This window comes from Macaca mulatta, chromosome 1 (assembly GCF_049350105.2).
Source record: "Macaca mulatta isolate MMU2019108-1 chromosome 1, T2T-MMU8v2.0, whole genome shotgun sequence".
NCBI classification, from domain to species: domain Eukaryota; kingdom Metazoa; phylum Chordata; class Mammalia; order Primates; family Cercopithecidae; genus Macaca; species Macaca mulatta.
In genome coordinates this window covers 28,643,197-28,668,767 of record NC_133406.1, presented here as the reverse complement: position 1 = coordinate 28,668,767, position 25,571 = coordinate 28,643,197, and the positions used below count along the sequence as shown (strand labels likewise).

At 38.0% G+C, this 25,571-nt stretch overlaps 1 protein-coding gene across 2 annotated transcripts in view; it reads right to left on the bottom strand.

Annotated features, from left to right (window-relative positions):
- Nucleotides 1-2,944: 2,944 nt before the first annotated feature.
- The window catches only part of LOC706438 (putative dimethylaniline monooxygenase [N-oxide-forming] 6), a 43,419-nt gene continuing 20,792 nt past the window's right edge, over nucleotides 2,945-25,571 (bottom strand). The window contains exons 2-8 of one of the 2 annotated variants that reach the window (XM_077999756.1): nucleotides 20,577-20,765; nucleotides 17,746-17,908; nucleotides 16,527-16,669; nucleotides 14,534-14,733; nucleotides 12,057-12,412; nucleotides 10,094-10,166; nucleotides 2,945-3,600 (exon numbers count right to left, since the gene is read on the bottom strand). In XM_077999756.1, the coding sequence (XP_077855882.1) occupies nucleotides 3,258-3,600; nucleotides 10,094-10,166; nucleotides 12,057-12,412; nucleotides 14,534-14,733; nucleotides 16,527-16,669; nucleotides 17,746-17,908; nucleotides 20,577-20,765 (1,467 nt within the window). In that variant the 3' untranslated portion in view covers nucleotides 2,945-3,257. The remainder of the gene's footprint in view (nucleotides 3,601-10,093; nucleotides 10,167-12,056; nucleotides 12,413-14,533; nucleotides 14,734-16,526; nucleotides 16,670-17,745; nucleotides 17,909-20,576; nucleotides 20,766-25,571) is intronic. The other variant, XM_077999767.1, reaches the window with a different exon arrangement.

The following is a 25,571-nucleotide window of genomic DNA, read 5'->3' as shown; positions in this document are numbered from 1 at the left end:
TGTATATACACACAAACATAGATTTCACGGATGAGCAGGCTGCCCAATCAGAAGAATGAGGTGCATGAGTTAGCTTTGAGTTGGCATTCTCCCTCGCCTTTTGTCACTCCTTAATGGCTCTTTGTTCTCATTTTATTTTGCATAGTTGGTAAAGACGATGGGAAGAACCATACTTCTGTCTACTTACTACACAGGACCAAATACACAGAGGTTATAAGCAGCATTCCATCAAATTCAATTTAGTGCAAAGTAATATTATCCGTATGATTGAATAAAATATCAAGAAGTCTGAATTACAAAAAAGTTTCTAGTTGGCCCAAATAAACTAAGTCTGAAGGGCTCAGCAGTCCACTTAGCCACACTTTCACCACAGTCTTGATTGAGGAGAGCATCCCTCTAGTACCAGGTCTGAGGAGGGAACGAGACTCTCACACCCTGAAACATGTTCCAGAAACAGAGACCCCCACTCAAAATATTATTTTTCTTGTTCTTCCCAAGTGTCTCTCTCCAAGATTCCAGATTAGTCTTCATTGGTAGTCCCCAGATTGAACAGAGGACTCAGAGATATTTGCATAGGATATTTGGAAAATCAGCTTATAATTCTTACAGACTCTTTCTGTTATACAATCTAGCATCATACTAAACACAACACAACACTAGCATGTGTGTTCACATACACACATGTACATGAGAATACTTTGGAGACACATCTGGTTTGAGCCAATTTTGATTGGGATAAATTATATATATTCTAAAAACTAACTGAGATAGTTTGGTATACATTTTTCTTTTCAAGTCTGAACTTCCTCTACTATGTCTTATCCATCTCTCCAATTAGACAAATTGAGTTAGAATGTTCATCCTGCTTTTATTAGATACAAATAATATGGATGTCATAAGCATCAATGTACTTACTATATTCTTTCCTAAGGGAATATTAGAATTGTTCTTAATTTTGACGACATCCAATTTACACAGTTTTTAAAATGAATATTGTGCATTTAGTAGTGTATGTAAGACATTTTTGCCTAACTCAAAGATTTTCATTTTCTGCTGGATGTTTTAGGGTTTTAGTTCTGTAATACTCTTCCAGTTACTTTTTATATAGAGTGCGAAGTATTGACTGAAGGTTTTTTTTCCTATCGCATGATATCCAATGATTCCAGCACCATGTGTTGAAAAGACTCTCCAGTCTTCACTGAATTTTCACCTTTGTCTATATCGTGCGATTCTATTTCCAGACATCCCATTCTTTTTTATTGGCCTATTGTTTATCTTCACAACGTAACATACTGACTTGATTATTGTAGCTTCATAAAATAAGAAATTTTGAAATCGGAAGTCAGGTAGTATCAGTGCTCCAGATTTTTTTGTTTTCTGTTTGAGACAGAGTTTCACTGTTGTTTCCCAGGCTCGAGTGCAATGGCACTATCTCTGCTCACCACAACCTCCACTTCAAGCGATTCTCCTGTCTCAGCCTTCCAAGTAGCTGGGATTACAGGAATGTACCACCACATCTGGTTGATTTTGTATTTTTAGTAGAGATGCGGTTTCTCCATGTTGGCCAGGCTGGTCTCGAACTCCTGACCTCAGGTGATCCGCCTGCCTCAGCCTCCCAAAGTACCGGGGTTACCAGCGTGAGCCATTGTGCCCGGGCTTTTCAAAGTTATTTTTAACAATTCTAGGTCCTTTAAATACCTCATTAATTTTAGAATAAACTTCTATAAAAAAGTATGTTAGGAGTATTGCATTGAAACTATGGATCAATTTGGGGATAATTGACATCACCACAATATTGGTGGTCCAACCCAAGATAAGTGTATCTCTCCATTTATTTTGACCTTTAATTTCTCTCTGCTATGTTTTCTAGCTTTCAGTGTATAGATTTTACCTTTCTTATGCTGGCTTATCCTAAATATTTCATATTTTTGGATGTTATAAATAATAGTTTACAATTTTCTATTTTTCCATTTACTGTTAGTATACAGAAATACAATTATTCTAGTAATTTTTGTGTACAGTTCAAAATTTCTGCATAGACAATCATGTTGTCTAAGAATAAAGAAAGTTCTACTTCCATTCCACTTCTGATATCTTTTCTCTTTTTTTTTCTTTATTGCACTGGCTAGAAACCCCAGTAGGATGCTGACTAGAAGTGGTGAGAACCAAGACCTTTATATTATTCCTGATCTTAGAAATACTGCAGTTAGTTTTTCACCATTGAGTATGATGTTAGTTGTAGGTTTATCATAGATGCTCTTTTTCATGTTGAAGTTTCCTTCTATCACTTTGTTATTTTCTTCAGGAATGGACGTTGGCTTTTGTCAGATGCTTTTTATGCATCTATTGAGATGATCATATGGTTTTTTATTTTTAGTTTACAAATGTGGTGAATTACATTGACTATTAAACCAACATTGCTTTCCCAGAATAATTCTTACTTGGTTATGTGATTTATTTTATATACTGTTGGATTATATTAACATTTGTTAAGAATTTTTGCATATATCTTCATGAAGGATATTGATCTATATTTTACATTTTTAGATTGTGTTTGTCTTGTTTAGGTGTCAGGGCTTTGATGACCTCGTACAATGAGCTGAGGTTTATTCTGTCCTCTTTAATCTTCTGGAAAATTTTGTGTATAATTGGTCTCCTGCCTTCTTAAATGTTTGACAGAATTAACCAGTGAAGCCATCTTGGCCTGTTGTTCTTTGTGGAAGAGTTTTTAAACTACAAATTCAAGTACTTTAATAGATTTAGGTCTATTCAGGTTATATGTTTCTTCTTGGGAGAGCTTTGGCAGTATGTATCTTTTAAGCAATGTGTTCATTTTATCTTTGTTGTTGTCTTGGTATGAACTTAACTCTCTATGTTGATTTAATGTCAAGAACTTCAGTTAATATGAAAAATACATTTGGTTGATATACTATAATGGACAAAATAAAATGCCTTTACATTTTATTAAACTTTGTTCAGCCTGAAAATCCATGCTCATGCATATTCAACTTCCTGTCTTGTCTTAAGCATCCCCAAATTTGCCAATTCAGCATGTGAAAAGCCTTTTAGAGAACAGATTCCCAACAGAGAGAGCGGCTGAGTATTTTCCATTTTACTTATACTTTAATTCAAATGGGCCAAGACTGATTTTCATATCTTCAGGAAAGGAGAGAGGAACTATGTTGTGATTGTGTGTGTGTGTTGTATTGTGTGATTACACTTCTACTCTGAACTTTGAGACCTCAAAGACTTTCTCATTAATAAAATGTAAGTGTAGCAGCCAGAAGGAGTAATGGGAATGAAAGCATTTTAAGCAAATTGTAAAAGGGGTGGGGTCGCTGAGCTTCACTGACAACTGTTGTCCTGGTTGGCTTCACTGTCCGGTTCCATTGGGTCAGGATGGCATTTCTGGCCCCATCCCACTTCCCTGGTCCCATCAGTCGAAACTGATATGGGCTGCAAGGGCCAAAGTACACCTCCAGGGCCAGGCGGGGATCTGTCAGGAAGAGCCATGGTATGTTAGGCTTGGCCCCTATGAAAGAGCCCAGCTCATCCATATATGTGATGTAATCTGTCTGCAAAGTCTGGCTCTGGCCAAACCTGAGGAAAGAAGAGAACATACTGCAATAAGTGTTACAGTTGCAATTAAGACCATTAATTTCTTATGTTTTCTTTCAGAAAAATAATATTTTAAATGGCAATTCCATTTATGCCCCCCTTTTCTACAAAATTGAATTTATTGCTTTTTCTTTGGCTAAGCGAGCTGCTTTTCTCCTCCTTCCTAATCTCTATCTGAGTTTGATGTAATGTTGGACTTTTGCCTTTGGCCATGTGGTGTGGAGTAAACTGACCCTCTGGTTTAAGGAGACCAATTAACTTAGTTTACTCATTAACACATTATTCTTTATAATACATTGCTTAGAATCTGCCCCAATGTTAGACTTTCAGATTAGTTTGTTTAAAAGTGGGATCATGGATGGTTTTAATGCTTCTATAATCTAATAATATACATTGTTTCATACTAAAGAAAACAAAAAATATTTTACTGCAAAATATATACTTCCTCGAAAGATTTTGAGATGGCCATTCAGAGGGCCTGCAGACAGAAATAGCCCTGAAAAGCTGCCTTTGTGAAGGAGATTTTTATCTGTGGGGAAAATAAAGGGAAGTAAACAGAAGATGGAAACTAGGTTTCTCGGAGGCCTCCCTTGCCCACTCGAGGAAATATTAACTCGCAGGAGAGAGAGACTGAGAGTCAGGCACCGCTGAATGTCTGACAGAGAAACTTTCATCATAGGCTACTGACTCTGAGAGCTGCTCTCTGTGAGGTTTCATCTGCAGAACAGGACAGCCTTTGTTTGACATGCTTTCCTCCCTTCAGTCTCCTATATCCTGTGATGTTACCTCTGAAATCACCTTTAAAAATATCATGACTGTGAAAAAAATGTAATCACTCCATCTTTCTTCTAATCTCCAAGTTTCCGTTATTCATTCCTGAGCATAGGCCAAGCTAACCATGGGAGAAATTTAGTTTATAGTTTAACTTTGAAACAAAGATGGTAACAGCCCTTTCCAGAAACAAACCCCCTCCTTGCTTGGGGGTCAGACTGCTCTTGTAGAACTAACAAATTAGCCACAAGGTAAGAAATTAGGGCTCAGGAGTCATGCAGTCAGAAGTCTCCAGTTGCTCCTGTGGATAACATCACCATTGTACAACCTAAGATTGGTGCTCAAGATATTTTTCAGACCCTGCATTCTGATGGGCCAGCTGGCACTACCCGGACTGGTTCATCTTGTCATGTGGTCTCCTCCCAGGAAGACCAGAAGACAAGCTTTGACTCCTTGTGGTTTCATCCCTGATCCAACCAATCAACATTCCCCATTCCCTAGCCCCAGACTACCAAGCTATCCTTAAAAAAACCTAGCCTCTGAATTTTCATGGAGGCTGATTTGAGTAGTAATAAACTCCTGTCCTTCTGTTTAGCTGGCCAGACCCCAAAAGAGGGTTCTTGGACCTCTCACGAGAAGGAATTCAGGGCCAGTCCGTAAAGTCAAAGCAAGTTTATTAAGAAAGTAAAGAAATAAAAGAATGGCTACTTCATAGGCAGAACAGTGGCATGGGCTGCTCAACTGAGTATGCTTATAGTTACTTCTTGATTACATTTTAAACAAGGGGTGGATTATTCATGAGTTTTCCAGGAAAGAAATGGGCAGTTCCCAGAATTGAGGGTTCCTCCACTTTTTAGACTAGATAGGGTAACTTCCTGATATCGCCATGGCATTTGTAAACTGTCATGGTGCTGGTGGGAGTGTCTTCTAGCATGCTAATTCATTAGAATCAGCATATAATAAGTAGTGAGGATGACCAGAGGTCACTTTTTTCATCATCTTGGTTTTGGTGGGTTTTGGCCAGCTTCATTACTGAATCATGTTTTATCAGCAAGGTCTTTGTGACCTGAATCTTGTGCTGCCCTCCTATCTCGTCCTGTGTCTAAGAATGCCTAACCTCCTGGGAATGCAGCCTAGGGGTCTCAGCCTCATTTTACCCAACCCCTATTCAAGATGGAGTCACTCTGGTTCAAATGCCTCTGACAGCTGTGTGTTTATTAAACTCTCCCTATTGGAAAAACCTGCTGTTCTCAGTGCATCAGCTTTTCTGGGCAGTGAGCAAGATGAATCTGTTGGGTGATTACACCTCCCCCAAAGCACAGAGAAACTTGGTCTGGGCTGCTGTTCTTTGGACTCATTAATTTCCTCTGAAAAATCATTTACTTTTACACTTCCATCTCCCCTATCCCCAGTGAAGAGAATATTTAAACATGAACGAACTGGCCCTCCTTTGAGTTCATGTTTTCTAAGGCTCTTATGCACACATGTGCACATAATAAATCTGTTATGTTTTTCTCTTGTAACCTGTCTTTTGTTATAGGGGTGTTGGCCATTACCTTTTATGACAGAAAAGAGATCACCCCCTTTCTGCCTCTATAGTTCTTTTAGTTGGAACGTGGCCTAATTTGCTTTTTGAAACTCTGAAGAGCAGCTTATCATTTAAGCAATAAGATGAACATTTTAACCTGTTTCCTCATCTTTATTCCTACTGGGCTCTAAAGGAAAAGGTATCAAACTGCATGAATTGTTAGCACATAAAAGTGCCCAGCTCTGAGATGTGTTCTGTGAACTGGATGAAGTTGAGCAGAGGAGGTTTTGTTGAATCTGAGGATTCCATTTCTTTTCTTCTCTAGGCCCTGAGTGGGTGACTACATTGTGGCATTCAATGTGAGAGAAGAAAAATAGCTCAGAGTAGTCTGCGCTATGTGGGGTATGCAAAATTTATCAAGCTCAGATAGCCAGGCGTATGGGACTTGTCATGCTGCCCTCTACCAATGTCTGGGGGCAATTGTTAAAAGGCATTTTGATTCCTAACTAGCTGTCTCACCCATCATCTTCATGTTCCTGGAATTTGTGATACAAAGAACAGTGTATAGCCAATCAATAGCTTATATAATTTTAATGTAAGTTCTTGGTAAACAACTTAGAAGTTGACTCTTGTTTTTCCTTTAAAAACCTACTTGTAACTGCTGCTAATGGAGTGTATATTCAGGGCAATTTGACTGTGCTCCTGGGTTGCAGTCCTCAAACTTGGCCCAAATCAGTTCTTTTTATATTAAATTTGTCTCCGTGTTTTCCTTTAGGTTGATATATCAACGCCATGTTAAATGTTTGAAAAAGTAAAGAAACTCCCTATATTCAGTTGACTTTGGAAGAACTCAGGGGTTAGGGGCATTGAGTCCTCTTGCAGTCAAAAATCCATGTGTAACTTTTGACTCCCCAAATGCTTAACTCTTATTAACCTACTGTTGACTGGAAGCCTTACCAATAACACAAACAGTTGATTAACACATATTTTATATATCATATGTATTAAATGCTATTCTTACAATAAAGTAAGCTGGACAAAAGAAAATGTTATTAAGAAAATTATGAGGAAGAAAAAATATGTTTACTATTCATTAAGTGGAAGTGACTTATAAATATCTTCATCCTCATCATCTTTATGTTGAGTAGGCTGAGGAGGAGGAGGAGGAGAAACAGAAGGGGTTGGTCTTGCTGTTTTAGGGGTGGCAGAAGTGGAAGAGATGAAGGAGGTAGAATTGGGGGCAGGAGAGGCAGACACTTTGGTGTAATTATGGAAATACATTATAATTTCCGTCTGACTTTTGCTTTTTTATTTCTATAAAGATTTTCTATATAGTAGTAATCCTTCCTCTATCATTTGCTTTAGTTTCAGTGCCTGTATCATAGAAGGGTCTATGTTATAAAAGAAGTCAAAAGCAGTCTTGAATAACTGGAACCCGTCTGCCAGATTATCTAATGTCAATTTATTTCTGGCATGGCTTTTTCTATATCTTCTTTCTCATATGGCACTGCTTTGGAAGCACTCATCTCCATCAAGTCATCTTTTAGTTCCTCTAGTGTGGAATTAAAAGTGTCTATTAGTGGTGTCTATTAGCTCTTGAATTTCTCCATGATCCATATCTTGAAACCCTTCATCCTCGCCTTTTTATTTTGCCATATCCACAATCTTTTTCAAGATTGGCTCTGTTGTAAATCCTCTGAAGTCATATATAACATCTGGACATAGTTTTCTCCAGGATAAATATGTTGTTTTAGGATTGATGGCTTTCATGGCTTTTTCTGTAATAATTAGGACATCTTCGGTGGTATAATCCTTCCAGACTTTCATGATGTTCTCTCTATTGGGGTTATCTTCCACAGCATTGACAATATTTTCCATAGAGTACGGTATGTGATGAGCCTTAAAGATCCATATGACTCCCTGATATAAAGGCTGAATTAGAATGTTGTGTTTGGGGGAAATTAGACCACTTAGATGCCTTCGATGTTGAACGCATGGGGTTCTGGGTGGTCAGGGGCATTGTCTATATCAAAAAAAAACTTTAAAAGGCAGTCTCTTATTGGCAAGGACTTTCTGACTTCAGGGACAAAGCATTGACAGAGCTAATCCAGAAAAAGGGTCTTGTATAACCAAAAGAGAGGAAGCTGATATTCATCTTTTCCCTTCAAGGCTTGAGGGGGTAGCTTCATAGATAGGGGTTGTCCTGATCATAAATCTGACTGCATTTGCACAAAACAGTAGTTAGCTTATTATTTCCCTCCCTAATCCTGGTGCTCACTTCTCCTCCTTATTAATAAATGGCCTTTGTGACTTGCTTTTTTTTTTTTTTCCAGAATAGGGCACTTTTGTCTGCATTAAAAATCTGTTCAGGCAGATATCCTTCCTCCTCAATGATTTTCATAATGGCATCTGGGAATTCATCTCCTCCTTCTTGGTTGTTAGCAAGCACGTCTCCTGTTATCTTGACATTTTTTAAGCCAAAGCTCTTTCTAATATAATCAAATCATCCTTTGCTGGCATTAAATTTTCCAGCTTTAGATCCTTCACCTTCCTTTTGCTTTGTCATATAATGACTTCACTTTTTCTCAAATTATATTAGAATCTATATGTATACTTTCTTATAGCAATCCTGAACCCACATAAAAAGCCGCATTTTCAATACAAAATAAAAATATATTTTACAAAAAGTGCAAGATGTCATGACTGCTGGCATAGCTGCACTAGATTCATTTATCTTGAAATGGTGGGTAACTATAGCTGCAGAACTCAATGTATAGTATATATTAAGCAACTCAATTTTTTTCTTATAATGTCATAACTTTTCTCTGCTTCTTGGGAGCACTTCCAACGTCATTAATGACACTTCATATGGAGCCCATGGTGTTATTAAAGGCTTAAGGTATTGCACTAAATGTGATAAAAATATGTGAGAACCTTGAGAGATCACTTTTTACTGTGATGCAGAATTTACTGGAGCTATGAGCTGCTCAGGTGAAAATAATTAATGTCACACAGAATTTTAAGTAGATATTCAAAACACTTGAGCTCACTGCAATACCAACAGGAGGTGGCTACAAAATTATTATACTAGTACATCATGTACTACCATTAATTTTATGCAATTATGACAATATTGCATCTTTGTTTGTTTACATTTCTCTTGGCTATGAATGGTGCCATGTATAGTCTGTTAGAGTTTGTATGCATTAAGTTTTGATAAATTTTAATTTTTTAACAATAGATTTGTGTATATTTCATGGTAGTAAATGATGAAACAGACTAGTATCTACATATATTTTATACATGCCATCTTTTTCTTAATTTATTCAATATTTCTAGGCTACACAATTCATCTTTGAGGTTTTTAAATTGCTGCAAATCTCCAAAAAATTGCATTTTTTTTTTTTTCGAGATGGAGTCTCACTCTGTCACCTAGGCTAGAGTGCAGTGGTGCGATCTCGGCTCACTGCAACCTCCACCTCCCTGATTCAAGTAATTCCCCTGCCTCAGCCTCCTGAGTAGCTGGGATTATAGACGCACGCCACCGTGCCCAGCTAATTTTTTTTGTATTTTTAGTAGAGACAGGGTTTTACCATGTTGGCCAGACTGGTCTCGAACTCCTGACCTCAGGGAATCTGCCTGCCTTAGCCTCCCAAAGTGTTGGGATTACAGGCACGAGCCACCGTGCCCAGCCTGCCATATGTTAATTGAAAAAAATTCATGTATAAGTGGACCCATATAATTCAAATCTGTGTTGTTCAAAGGTCAACTGTAGTCATTTATAGAGTCGTTTCTTAACCTCAGCACTATTGACATTTTGAGCCAGATAATTATTTGTTTTGGTGGACTGTGCTCTGCATTGCTGGATGGTTAGCAGAATCCCTGTTATCTACCCATAAGATGCTGGTAGCATGCCCTCTCCACTCACAATGACCAAAAGTGTCTCCAGATTTTGCCATATGTCCTCTGGAGGGCAAAATTATCACTGATAGAAAACCTCTATTCTTGAGTTACACAAAAGAAGTGTAATGACTGTTTACTCTCTAAATATTGTTTGATTATTGCACGTGTTCGAAAAATGTAAACTCTAATGACAATATTTAGAGCATATAAATGTTTTTCTGCATATAAAGGCACATTTTAGGACTTGCTCTATTAGCAAGTACAATTGCTTACCACTTGAGTTTTTCCCCCATTTTCTCATCAATGTCATCCATCATTTCATTCATAGTTGGCAGGGTACATGAGTCTAGAAAAGAAATGAAGAGAAAAATATTGAAAAACACAAAGACATCAGAAATGCATAATGACATATGATGGAATTCATTTGGTTTTTATGAACTGTATTCCTGAAAATTTTTGTATCAAGAGGAGCTGTCTTTGATATTTTTAGCAAAATACCAGTTCATAGAAACAAAGACCTGAAAAGTTAATGGACCTTCTTTGGGAATGGCAAAGCTGGCCTGTAGTGAGATAGGGACAGTAGAGACAGTCGTAGCTTCAAGTCACTCAGTCTCTTATTTCTGTAACATTATGGAGGACCTAATCCTCAACACATGTGCTCAGTACACTTCATGCATATAATAGCTTAATAATTTCTTCCTTTTTTTTTTTTTCTATATCTTCTTCCTAAAACTTCTCTGAAGAAAGAATCTGGTAAAACAGTTCCCTTTAAGGTTTCTGGCATTTTAAAATGAGAAAATGGAAGGAAGCATAGGATTTTAAAGATCTTCTGCAGCTATTTAAAGTGTTTTAAGGGGCAGTAGACACTTTTTAGCTTTTTGCAAATTTCACTACATCAATGCAACCTCTTTTAACTGATGATGGTAACTTATTTGCCTTTGTAACAATGGATGAAAGTTGCTCTAAAATTTGCAATGCATGAACACTTCACAGTCATCGTTAGGCTCTTATGTCAGCCTGGTAGTACCCTATGATTGATATTGGCTGGACACCCTGCTAGAAAGTACGAGGCCAGATTTTTGTTCTGCTTCATTTGTTGTTGTGTCCTAAATGCCAGGTTAGAGTCTAACACATAGCAGGTGTTCAGTAAATATTTGTGGAATAAATAAATGATACCATTTGCTTCATGAAAATGTCCTAGGTTTATGAACTGTATCCAGTCTTCTCATAATACCTCAGGCTCTTGGCATTGTTGTGCCTTTCAAAGGAAAAAGGCAATGGAAGTATTTTGCAGGGAGCACGTTTACAAAATATTTAATGATGGGGTTTATTTAAATAATGATATTTCATGGTATATGTGAAATAGAAATTTATCTACAAAAATTTTAGATAATAGATATATATTTCATGATTGTTATGTTTTACTAATTACCAATAGTGTAAGTTTTTATAGATTAGTTATGTTGGGTAAGTTATACCTATATTGTTCAATATTTTGGAGAATACTTGAGTAAAAGAACATTTTTAGTAATAATGATAATAATAGTATGACTGGAGTAAATTAAATCAATATATTTGAGACATTGCCTTTCTCTATGTCATCCTCATATTCTTGATTTCCTCACATAAGCCTACTTGTAGTCCTTGGAGACCATGAGGTCTAGAGTAGAGGGAGGGAAGAAGAAGATTGTCACGAGAATCAGAGTGGCCTGACTTTGTTATTCTGACAGAAGTTGACACCAGTGAGGTTTCTGGCATACCTCCAACACTCACCAGGGCCCTTCCAACCTTCATAATGTAGCCTGACATTGCAGTTATCCTCTGCTAGTTTTTTCTTGCTTAAAATCTTGCAAAGTCCTTCTAAATCCCTATGAGAAGTTTAAGCTCTTTAACATGACTTACATACCTGTATTTCTTGCCACTCCCTGCCTCTGCTTTATATTCCCTTCCCACCAAAATGTTTCTGGGTCCTTACACATTTCATGCTTTTCCTCACCTTTATGACTTCCTGCATGCTGTTTGCTCTGTGTAAAATAACTCACTGTCCAACTCCTCTCGCTAGAACCCCCCAAATTTCCCTATTATGGCATCCTCCACAACCCGTTTTAAGCTCTGAGAGGTCAAGGAACATGATTGTCTTGTTCTCTTTGTATCCCTAGCACAGTGCTTTGCATATAGCACATGTTCAATAAATGTTCATTGATAAAATGAATGAAAGATAGAATGGCCCGCCTACTTACAAATACTTTAGCAGCCCAGCGGGCTTGCAGGTCTGCTGTGGGGATGGCAGCTCCAAGGGACTGAACCAAGACAATCACAGCTAAGGTTGGCTTCTCCATTAGTGGGGGAAAGATGCCTTTAAACAAGGTGACCTCGTTGTTTCTGCTTTTTATGATGGTCTCATCAAGGAAGGGGTAGGAATAATCATAGCCTGTTGCAAAGATGACAGAGTCGATAGCCTCAAACACGGTCCCATCCTCAAACACAGCTGAGGTTTCTGTGAACTCCTTCACACTGGGCTTGATGGACACAAGGCCACACAGGATGCGGGACGGGAGCTCATCATTGAACACAGGCTCTTTTCTCAGGGAACTACAGAAATGAGAGGCAAACATCCTTGCTGTAAATAGCTCATTTCCAAGACATACCTGCAATAGCCCATAACATTGAAATGACATCGAGCAGTTAAACATCAGCATGAGTGCTATTGAACTCTCTTCTCTCATGGCAATTCCTTTCCTAAATGAGAATAAAACTAATTTACAGACATAAAGTGGTTAAGAATGCCAACTCTGGAAGCAAATGGCCCAGGTTCATAACCTAGCTCCATCTCTTACTAGTTGTTACTTTTCTGTATTTGTTTCTTTATGTGTAAAATTGGGGATGGTGATGGAATCTTCCTCATAGGTTGTTGTGAAAATTAAATGACCAATTATCCTTAAAGTACTTAAAACAGTTCCTGGTACATGCAAGCACTGTTGTTATAAGTGCACTATTATCATAACTTTAAGGTCTTGCTTACATGGGGGAAGTCAAACTTGCAGTGGTGGGAAGTTTTATTGCCATGTTTGGTTTTCTTTCATCAGCTGTGTCCACAAAAAAGTATAACAACGTTGATATTGCATTTTAGTTGCCAAAATTCTAGGAATAATATTTTTCGGGACGATATATTTCATTTTGATTTAAGTTTCCTTTGAGATTCTGGAATTTCCTGCAAGTATCTCAGACACAAACTTTGCAAATCCTGAAATGTGTCTCTACTTCCATATCATTTTCTATCTATCTAATCCTGCAACCTCTTCTTTTACCTTACAAGGTAGCAAAACATAGATCGCAATGAAACCTGTTTTTTCTCCCCCTTTCTCCCTCCAGAAACTTTGGGTAATTGGAATCCTTTCCAAAAGGAAGCTTAGTTTTTAGAATGAATGAATCTCCAAAACTATGTTTTAATTGTCAAAATGGAAAGGCCAAAATATAATTTATAGATACTCTTACAAGATAAAAAAATCTTAACCAGCTCAAGCTATGGGACTTATATTAAGCATAATTTTTAAAAACTTTTATTTTAGGTTTGGGGGTCCATGGTTTGTTATATAAGTAAACTGTGTCACAGGGGTTTGGTGTACAGATAATTTCGTCGCCTGGGTAGTAAGCATAGTACCTGATAAGTATTTTTTCTAATCTTCTCCTTCCTCCCACCCTCTACCCTCAAGCAGGCCCCAGTGTTAAATGCACAAAATCAACATTTTTTTTTAGAGTTATAGCAGTCTGCATGACTTGGTAGAATAAGTGCTTTGGATTGACAGTTTAGCTCCTAAATCCGGCATTTGTTCTTTTGATTTGCAGTTCCTCCTTTTTCTTAACCTTTCTCTAAACACAATGAAACTTTTGGCTAGCATGGGCTAGGAGATAAAATTTCTCAGTTCTTTCTTTTCTTATCAACTTAAATATTCTTTTTTTCTATTGATATGCTGGTTCTTCTGCCTGGAGTAACCTTCCTAATTAGTAAGTGTTGGGCCTTGTCTCTATAAAGAAGTAAATAAATGAACTGACTAATCTTACAGGCCGTGTTAGTTCTGTGACTCTCCATTGCTTTACGTGTTCCATGCCTCCTTACGGTTCTGCAAAAATGTCAGCATTTCGGGGTGGAAGAAGTGCACTTTTGTTTTGAGATGTCCTACTTGCTGAGACATGTTGGTTAACACTGTTTTGTTATTTGCTCCTTTGAAGCACATTAAAAAATTTGAGACTAAGAAGAACCAATTTTTTTAAAGCTTTATCATTTACAAAGCAATTTTTATATTTTTGTATTACTGAATACCACAACCATCTTGAGAAGCAGGTATTATTATTGATATCCCCTTTCACCCATAAGCATGGACAAGATATTCTTCCAAAAAACCAATTTAAGTTTGTTCAGCCCTCAAAGTTCTATGTGTTAGCTTGTAGCTACCACAAATGAATCATGCATGGCAGGGTGATTTATCTGCCAGCATTATCTCCATTTCAGGTTTTTCTATACCCTTTCTGTACTGGACTAATTTCAATAAGGTTTCCAAGCCATGCATGGTCTCTGGGTATATCCTGTCACCTGTGAAACCTTTAGTTTAATGTTACTAGGCTCAATGAGACAACAAAAGTAAGTTCTAGAGAGAATAAATTCACTTAAATGAGTGCCCCCATTTTTGAAAAAAAAATTCTATTTTTAAGTACCCATTTAAAGGTATCAGGCCATAGTTCTCATGCTTAAACCATGTGTTCATCTTCTGGACATATAACCAGTCAGAGACGAATGAAGGAAGGACATTCTGGAGAAAGGATGCAAAGCGGGTAACGTACACCATATCCCAAGGATAGCCATCATCCCAGACCCGACTCATGACCCAGGAACCACTTCTGGTACTGATAATGACCTGGTGGGGAAAGGCAACACAGATTTCAGTATCACTCTGTAAGAAATAAGCAAACACAACACACTTCTTTGGGCACTTCCATGCATTTTCCTCAATATCCAAGTAGGAACACTTTTAAAAGGTGGGTCTAAATAAATTGATTAGCAACCATAAAAAAGAATGAGTTCATGTCCTTTGCAGACACATAGATGAAGCTATAAAAACCATCATCCTCAGCAAACTAACACAGGAACAGAAAACCAAACACCGCATGTTCTCACTCATAAGTGGGAGTTGAACAATGAGAAAACATGGACACAGGGAGGGGAACAACACACACCGGGGCCTGTCGGGAGAGTGGGTGGCTAGGGGAGGGAGAGCATTAAGACAAATACCTAATGCATGTGGGGCTTAAACTCTGGATGAAGGATTGATAGGCACAGCAAACCACCATGGCATATGCATACCTATGCATGGTCTGTACGTGTATCCCAGAACTTAAAATAAAAAAAAAATTTTTTTAAGTCTAAAATTTAAACTAGTAGAGACAGGACTCTCTCACCACCCCTGAGGGCTGGTGTGTAGTTGTTGAAAGGATTAGAACCATACCTCTAAGAGCAATAGGGCTCTGTGTTCAACTGTGATGGTTTAACCTTCACGTACTCATAGACTAACATGGCAAGTCTGGTAGGGACCAGATGATCCAGTGAGCCCCAGTGGCTGTGGCTGGTGATAGTGGGCTAGGTGGGGGAAAAATGTAGCTAAATCTCTAGCTGAAATTAGGCTGATAAGATGTCAAGGATTTAATTCTGTTCTCTGTCCCTGGTTGTCTTTTCCAGTTCTCCCTATACACATACCCCAAGGACTTCTCCTGAGCAACCCAAACCATGGCAACCGCCTCAGCCCTGAGACAAGTCTGGCTGCTTATCTATTTTACCATCTTTGTAAAATAGACTTTAACTTTGTGATAACTGAAGGAAATTTTTAGTTTAAAAAATTTAGGTTTTATTTATATCCCTTTAAGAATTTATTTATTGAGAGCCTATTTTCTTAAAAATATGTTGTTTCTTTAGGGTCTATCGGTGATACATGATTCAGCTTGGAGTCCTCTGGGAAGTCTTCCTTGACCTTATCCAGGCTAAGTTAGATTCTCTTTTCCCTGTGTTGCTATTGCCACACCTAATTCTACTGGAAGACTCACTACCTCCTTTGGTAATAGTCTGTGTGTACCTGCGAACCTCATCTCCATCCATTGACTCTTCCTTGAAGTCAGGAACTAGCTTAACTTATTTATGCATTTATTTTTAGTTTTTCATAGTTCTGACACATAGTAAGCATAGTAAGTGCCCAATATTTGTTAAGCACCTGCTGTTGATTGAATTAATGTTAGTAAATACCAAATCATGCATATCTTTCAGAACTTCAGGGTGGTAAACACAGTGCTTTTTGCATGATAGGTTGTAATTAATACTGTTAAATAAATAAAGATTAAGTCTGACCAGGAACTAGTCTATTTGGAGGTGATCAGAATATAAAATGAAAACAAGAAATAGACACATACACACTCACCTATACATACACACACTCATGCACTTATCTTTGGATTCAATGGAATGTACTTCCTTACTAGCATGGGCCACATTACCTGGCTTCACATGGAGGATGTCTCAAGTCCTCCTTGATTTAAAGGGCCACATACAAAAAGTGGATCTCTTGTGATGTGACATGTAAGTACCATCCTTAGTGCCTTGGCTGCTGACTTAGTAGCACAGCCCTACCTTAGGTTTATTTCCCAAAACCTTTATGTCATGTACCTGTGTAGCCAGACGGCTGAGCTCAACAGCAATATCAGATCCCGAATTCCCCAGACCGATCACGAGGACCCTCTTCCCCTTGAAGGCTTCTGGATTCTTATAATCCCAGCTATGGAGGTAGTTGCCTCGAAACCGATCCAGGCCTAAGTGGAACATGGTGAGTGGTTTGAATTGATTTTCAGAAATTATGAAGATGTTTTCTTTGTGTCTTTTTAAACCTATTATCGGTTTTAATTAAAAAATTCCCCAGTTGAAGTGTATTTATCCATTTAGCATTTTTTGACATTAAGCCCCCTAAAACTTACTTTTAGTGTCTTAAAAAGTCTTAAGGCATGAGAATTTATGTTTCGATAATAATAATGGTTAATATTTATTGAGTTAACTCTGTGGGCTAGATCCTCTGCTAAATGCTTTACGTGTTTTAGCCATTTGATCTTGATAACATCCCTGCATGGTAGGCTATTGTCCCTATTTTAAAAGATGAGGAAATTGAGACAAGTTAAGTGGTAAGGAACTAGTGGAATAATAAGTTGAACCCAGGTGTTCTGATCCCATGCTCATAAACATTAAATATACTGCCTGTTAACATTAAGAATTTTAATCTTATTTTCCTTCTGAACCTTCACTCTTTAATTTGCCTTGGCCTACAGACATTATACCTAGATATGGGAACTCTAATATCTTTGAGTAGACTGTGTTCCTGTGGCATGGAAGGCACCTATATGTTGTATTTATTTGAGGTTTGCCACTTTTGGATGGTAACGAAGCGTGCTGCTATACACACACCCATGCGTGTACCCACACACAAATCACTGAGATTTCTAAAGTTTATTTGCAAATTGTGGATGAAGATGAAATTAGAAACTTAGGAGTCTCCTATAAATAACATAAGCCATTTGGCAGTTGGACTCCTTTTTTTGAATGTAACTGTGCTCGGAGATCCCGTGTGCTGTCAGAACTTATATTTCAGTTACTGTCTGTAAAATAGGAACTTGTGTTTGTCTGATCTCTGGCTTGCAGGTCCTTGATTATTTTAATATAAGGACTTGTGAAGCTATTTATTACTACATCTATCCTATCATTAAACTTAATTTTTTTTCTTTTGAAATCTTTGGGACTTTAAGAATAATCATTATATAATATCTATAGAAATATATGTTTCTAACTCTTGAGGTTTGCATATAAAGTCCCCAGATTATTATATATTTTTCAAACTTACCAGGAAAGGAATCAGTTGGCAGATTGGGGTATACGTGATGTCCTGAACAAATCATTACAGCATCAAAAATAGTAGATTCCTGTTTCCCATCCTTTTCAGTAACAACAACCCATTGGCCCGTGACTAAGAAGCTGGTACATTTCTTTATACTGGAAACCAGGGTCTTAAAGAAAACCAGAAAATTTATTTTTCTATTTACAATTCTGTATGTGAAAATTTTTTTCCTTTTTGCCTTGTTTCTGTGGAAGAAATAACTGTTATGAGCTCTCTTGGTCATTCAGAGATGTATAGAAAGATATTAAAATTGGAGTCACAGTGAATCTTCAGTGAGTATTTGAATCTCACAAGAAAAATTACTCACTGGAGTACATTTACTTTTTGACATCAAGTTAGTAGATTTAGGGGTAAATCACACTGAATATTTTTGTGAATGATGTCATCTAACAAATCTGTGTTACTTTCTTATGGCTACCCTCTACTGACTTCCTCCTTTTCTGACCTCGTGTTCCATCTACTCAATAAATATGGGACTATCTCAAGGTTTGATCGTTGGCATCTCTTTTGCTCTGCATAAATACTCTACCTTAGAAATATTAGCAACTTTCATGGTATGAATATACAAATACATCTATCCTTGGTTTCTCTTCTATCCAGTTTAGCTTGACCTTTCCATCTGGAGGGCCACCTAATACTTCCTCATATGTAGCAGGTTTTGATTGACCTACTTAAATTTCCTTTGAAACTGGCTTCTGACTTTATTTCTTTGAATGATGACATGAACCTCCCAGCCACTTATGCTTCAAATCCATGACTTCTTTTCCTTGTTATTTCTCCATCCTTGCCTTATGTTTAAACAATAATTTCTCTCCCAATCTCACGCTTTCTTTCCATGATTGCTAACACTGCCTTCATTCAAGTTCTTATCACTCCCTTGCATGGACTATGGCAAAAACCTATAACTAGCCTGTCTTCAACCTCCCATTTCCTACAAGCCATCCTTTGTCCTGCTTGTCAGATTAATCTTTCTAAAGGACCATATTCATTTCATGTCTCCTGCTCAATTTCTGTTACTTCACAGCCTCTAAAACTTATTCTACATTTCAAATGCGATTACTATTAAGTCCATGCAATTTTGTTCCAATGTACTCTTTTGGTTTTATTTTCTGTTATTCCCACAGACTTTTCTGGAACATATGCTGCAGAGTGCTTCCCTAATGTCCATTCTCCCTTCATTCTTACTAACAGAACCCTGATTTTGTTTGGAGTGACAACATACCCAGCAAAGGGATGCCTTTTCCAGGTTCCTGTGCAACTAGGGTGGCCTGTGAGATATAAGCAGACAATGTTGGACAGGTTTTTCAGGAGAATTTGTAAAAGGGGAGCTGATTCAGCTGGGAGAACATCCGTTTGCCCTTCATTCTTTCCTTTTTTTTTTTTTTTTGGCCTAGAAGGCAGATGTGATGACTCCAGCTTCAGCAACTGTTTCGGACCACAAGGCAAACCTCATGATGTAGGCCTCATGCTAAGAAGGGTGAAGCTGAATCTTTGATGACTTTGGTGCCATCACAGAAGCTCTGGGTGTCCCATCTTTGGACTTGTTTTACATGTTTGCAAAATAATCCTCTGTTTTTCAAAATCACAGTATTTACACACTAGTTTACTGATATATGTGGCCATATCTCATCTTAGCAGATATATCTCCCTCCTAGCCAACTTGGTTTGCCCACTGTTCTCCAAATGAGCAGGGCATTTTCCCACCTCTCTAATTGTACTCATGCCACTCATTTATCTAAAACACCTACTAAATACAACTAAATTTTACCTCCTGTAGAAAATACCTTCCCCCAAAGTGTTGCCTCTTGCTTCATGATCTCCATAGCATTGTTTTATTTATAAACAAATCATAGATAGCTTTAAAAAGTTTTCTCTTTGTTTGAAATTGTTACTGGAATCTTATTACTTACTCTTTATATATTTATTTTGAAATAACTTCTTGAGAGCTGAGTCTTAGACCTCTTTTTCTTTTACATGTAGCACATAGCACAATCCTAGCACACAGTAGGAACTTCATTAATGTTTGTTGATATTAATACTGTGATGGAAGCAAATGAATGTAATGAATGAATGGAATAAAATGACTATTGGAAAATTTTATTTTCACTATACATTTGGGACTACTCCAGGTAAAAGAATGATGCAAATATCATCACAGTTCATAATTCTGCTGATTGTTTTTCCCACTATATGCATGTGTTCTGCATTTAACAGCAGTTAATTGAGTTCCAAACATATGGACAGAAATGCTCAATAAAGAGTCCCAAACAAATGTAAAACATTATTCTCACAGAAACAATGCTGAAATCTTAAGTCTTTTTAGTAAAAAAAACTTACGAACCGAGTGGGTAAAAATGGGGGCAATGACTATATTTCCCATTTAAGTTGTTAACCTTTTCATAATGTAATGGGAGAATTCCTACCAAATGCTGTGGTTTTTTGAACCACAACTCGTTGGCATTGAACTGACAAAATTCCTAATATATACTAAAGAATTCTGGATTATTTCCAAAACATCAGAGCATGAGGGTGGAAAGTGGACAATGACGGGATAGTTGCCTCCATTTTCTAAGGTAGTCTGAAAGCTCTCAGGGAGTAGTGGACTAATAAGTCTAGTAGAAAAAAAAATCAATGCATGAATGCTTTATAATCAGAGCCAACCTTTGATTACTGAGGTGCCCAAACATTTGGCTCTAATTTTTATAATAGTTTGCTGTCTCCTTTTCTCTAATCTACACGTATATTAATTTCAACAGTACAAGTTATGACGCCCCTACCTCAAACTGTATGTATCTTAAAAGATCCTTCTTTTGAGCAAATGTCTTTATATATTCCTGGAGCTTGCTGTGGTGCATATAGTTTGGGTAATCATCTGGGTAAGGGAAGTCTGGAAAGCACATCATTTCTTTGGAAGAGTTCGTGAACACAGACTGGTAAATGCTGGCTCTGCCTTCTTCTGTGTGGTCCTAGGGAGAATAAGAAAGCTTAAAGAGAAAGCCAAGAATTGTGTTCCCTTCAGCGAACACAGTGGTTTAATTCTTGGTTGACTAAAGAACCTGTTAATATTTAAAAGCATAAACAAAAATTAAAAGCTCTCAGTAAGATATGGAATGGAAAGCCCTTCGCGTAGCACCTGGCACAGAACTGGAGATCTTTCTACGTGAATCCTCTTGCTGTAATTACACTCAGTGTTAGCTCTGTCTTTATAGTCACTTAGTGGTTTTTGCTTTTTCCTGTGCCACCACTGGTTCTGACCTTATACTCAGGTTAAAACAAACAAACAAACAAAAAACAAAACAGTTTACAGGAGGCTTTGACTTCCAGCCTATATATTTGCTATTGGAGTTTAGCAAACTCTTCGTTGGCAACAACCCGATATTGAAGTGGTTTCCCAACTTTGGCATAATCAGAATCACCTGGAGGGCTCCTTAGACCATAGATTCTTGGGCTCTATTCTTAGAATTTCAGATTCAATCTGTCTCGGGTAGAGTCTGGGGTGGTTTGCATTTCTAAGAAGTTCCTGGTGATGCTGATGCAGCTGGTTTAGGAACCACACTTTGACAACCACTGCTCTGTTGTAAATGAACCCTGTTCTTTGGCTCACCAGTTGCTGGCCTTCACTCCTCACCAAAGAAACACAGGAAACCAGAGCCCTTAGAACATGTGTTAGATCTTGGCACTTCGTTGTAAAGCCTCTGTGTAATTGAAAAGTGGCTTATCTTTTAGAGGCAGTCAAAGGCTACATTGAAAATAAACATTTCCTCTCAGTCGTGAGGGGAGGGTAAAAGTGCACACAATGTGCTGCCTTGAACATACATTTCAGAGCTGGCAGCTTCTGCTTCTGAGGTCCCGAAGGGACTCTTGTGCAATGGGGGAAAGAGATGGAATGTCACGTTGCTGATGGATTCAAGATGTGTATCTCCCTCTCACACCAGATGACCTCTGGAAGAGGGAGACAAAAAGTGCTGGAAAGGGTTGAGAGGATTGTGTCCCAGTGGGGAAGCAGGCGGCTGCCCGAAGCCTCAGTATTTTTTCTGAAGTTGAAAACCCAATCTTCCTCTATTCATGGTTGCTGTATTTCTCATAAGCATGGAAGCACAGGAATTTAAACTTTTAAAAGTGTTTGTGGAGGTCAGGAAAAGGGTGAAGGCTCAGGCCCAGCAGTTTGGCAGGCTGAGTGCTTCCCTTTCACCCACAACTAGTGCCTTTTACTGATGGTTGTGAGGAGGAGGAGAGGTTGGAAGGCGTTTTTTTTCAGCTGCCCATTGAAAGGAGGCAGGGCTGAACTGTGGGATGGAGCCTGGTTAAAGAATGTGAGACTCTGTTCTGGGAAACAGATGCTAAGGCCTTGGACTATTTCCATCTTGAAATATTTTTATGCCCCTTGACCCCAGGCAATTATAACACAAGGAGAGAAGAGTATGTACACTACAGCTCCTTGGAATTTTTCCTAAAACACTGTTCTCCAAACAAACACAGAAAACAAATGTATTATATAACAAGTCAGTTGCTCCAGGGAGCATGCATTTTTATTATTTCAATATGAGGTGTGGTTTGAGCCAGTAAGGAGGAAATTCAACTTAGGCTCTGCCTCTAGCTGAGGGAGCTTGCCCTAGAACCAGAGATCTAAGCAGCTGTGGGCACCATCTGTCTTAGATGATAACTGTGTTCATCTCTCATCTTTCCCACGAGAACATAAGTAACTTGAGGGCAAAGGCAGAGGTTAATTTCAGAATGTTGTACATGCATCTGAGCAGTCTACCTTGATCTTCTTTCCTATTCCAGCTCTGCTTATGAGTCCCATATCTCCTTGTCTAAATATGCCCTTGAAATACGCTCAAAAGTTGCCTTCAACTTTCTCATGCCTTTCCTTACCTTCCCTCTCAGCTACTGCCAAATCATCTTTAGCTTTACTAAGCTCCCATTATCCTTACTGCCCTCATTATATAGTCACTTATAGTTATTCTAATACTTGTTTTCTCACTGCTTTTACAGTGCTGACTGGTCTCTTATCTGCAGCTATGCTTAACATAGTACCCTACACATAATGTACTCAGTATGTATTCATCGAATGAATAAATGAATAAATGAGTGGGAAAAATTTCAAATAGTCCTGGTTACAGCTGTTGCAATCAAAATGCTACTAACCTATTGTTAAGCTTTTTTTTTTTTTTTTTTTTTAATGGTGTCTTTCTTTGTTGCCCAGGCTGGAGTGCGGTGGCATGATCTCAGCTCACTGCAACTTCTGCCTCCTGGGTTCAAGAGATTCTCCTGCCTCAGCCTCCTGAGTAGCTGGGATTACAGACACCCACCACCACACCTGACTAATTTTTGTGTTTTTAGTAGAGATGGGGTTTTTTCGTGTTGGCCAGGCTGGAACTCCTGACCTCAGGTGATCCACTTGCTTCAGCCTCCCAAAGTGCTGGGATAATGGGCGTGAGTCTTCACACTTGGCTGTTAAGCAGCTTGTTATTAAGGCAGTAATAAAATCTTTTGAGGACATGAGGCCCTATTTAGGAGTGGATGAAACTGAAGACACACTCACATTCAGCCTGCTAGTATGTAAATCCCATTTGGTTTTCATTTCTCAGAAAAAGCAAATAGTGAAAAGTTCAGAATTATCAGGTTTCTGTCTGCTAGAACACCTTCTAAAAAAGGCTTGCAAGATAAAGTCTTATGTAACACGTTAAAAAAAATTCCTCTCATTATATATTGTGCCAAGCAACTTTTCTAACAAAAGAAGGAAGGGTTGGGGTGTGTGGAGGGGGCTAAAGTTTTCAGTATTTGTATGGGTCCATCTCCTCACCAGGCCTTTGAGTAGAATATTGCTTACAGACATGACCTTATGGAAAAGAGGAATTTCCTCTTGTGGATAACTCAGAATCCAACTTTGCATCTTATTGATAACTCAGAATCCAACTTTGTATGTTATTGATCTTCGTATCATATTATTGCTTCCTTAAATAAAAACTTTCTGATCTGGCTATATTAGCTAACTCATGGATCCCTCTCTGCACACACCATATTCATTGTCTTTTCTGTGCCTCCTGATTGTTAGTCTCTATTACCTGGTGCTGGTACACAGCCAATGCCTTCATAGGTCTATGGAGTGCCATTCGCAGACTCTGTTGGGAAATGCACTCTCTAGGAGTTGTGTCACAGGGTGTCCTCTATTTTGCTTGTCTGGGGTTATCCTTCAAGGCTAAGTGTCATCCCTGTGGGAGGTTTACTTTGACCTACTAAGATTTCCGTAGTCCACCCTCTTCTAAAAGCTCGAGGTACTTGTCCATTGAATTGATGGTGACAAGGTCTATCTTGTTGTCGTGATTATGTAATCTCTTATTTAAAAGTCTTAGGCCAGATATATTTTGGAACGTGTACATTTTTGGATTTCGCTCCATAACACTCCTAGACAGATCTGGGGCAGCAATCTGTCAAATGCAATAAAATTTCTGCTGTACAACAGAAAGTGAGCCTTAGCCTCATGTTGATCCAATTCACGTTTTTTTAACCTTATGATTTCAGAAGAGATTATGCTATCAAATGAGTTTTTGCCAATTTGCTATCAAAGGATTGTGGAATTATATTATGGTTTGCTTAATCAAATGAAACGGAACAATTTACAAAGAGTGATTGTATTCCATATTTGTCATTCCAGTACTTAGCACAAACTACCAGAATAGATGCTCAAGCATAATTTAATTGTTACTAGGGAGATGGTAGAAAGCCGTTTTATGATTTAGTCTAAGCTGTCCACATTTCCCTGAGCAAATGTAAATAAGGAAAATTAAATTCTTGAAAAATATTAACTCTTGATTACCCCCTACTGGGAAATAAAAATTAATGACCTTATATCTCATGGAGTGCTTTAAGGGTTACAAAACCAATTTTTTTAAAAAAAAGCTTGGAGAAGAATAAAGATGTGTTCTAAGTTAGCACTAATATACTCTGTTGGAGGAGGCTATTGGTGCAGGCAGGGCAATAACTGAGACCAGGACAGGAAGTAGTTACAAGACGAATGATGTGAATATAATGTTTTCAAGCCAAATATGTATCATCTACAACTGATTACAATGACTGGGAAATTCAGGACAGAAGAACTAGAAGTTTCTCCAAACTTGGCTTTGAAATTTAAAAAAAAAATGTGTTTACAAGGACTATTTCCTAATTATATTATTTCTACGGTGAGTCCAAATGGCAAAGACCATAAATTTTCTCTTTGGATTTGGAGCCGATAGACTATTCAACAACTGCACGCACATCACACACAATCATCATCTATAATAATTTCTATCTGCTCAATAGACGTAAGTTAATTATAGAATCATATCCTCTGCATTTGACAAATGGGCATTTGAGGTCCAGGGAAACAAAAGCAACTGGCCTGAAATCTATCTGCCTAGAAAACCTACAAGTTGAAATTAGAACTCAGGACTTCTGACCTCAGGATATCAGTCCAGGTTTGTTTGCCTCTTTTCCAACCATGTTCCTAGCATTTAAGAGCAATAAAGAATAGAATCGTTTCAGTTACCTGGGAAGGCCATGGTACATTTTTAACTAATTACTAACATTAGTGCCCTTTACAGCTTGGAGATCTGGACTTCACCATGCAGGTGATGATGTTTTATGAGCTGAAGATGTCCTTGTCAGGACACATTTTGCTGGTGTGAAATAGTTTTTTGGGCATTAGTATGATGGGAGAGGTAAGATTTTACTTTCCAGATCTGGAGCTTTTGTGACCTGCCTCCTAAGTCTGAATTAGAATTGACCAA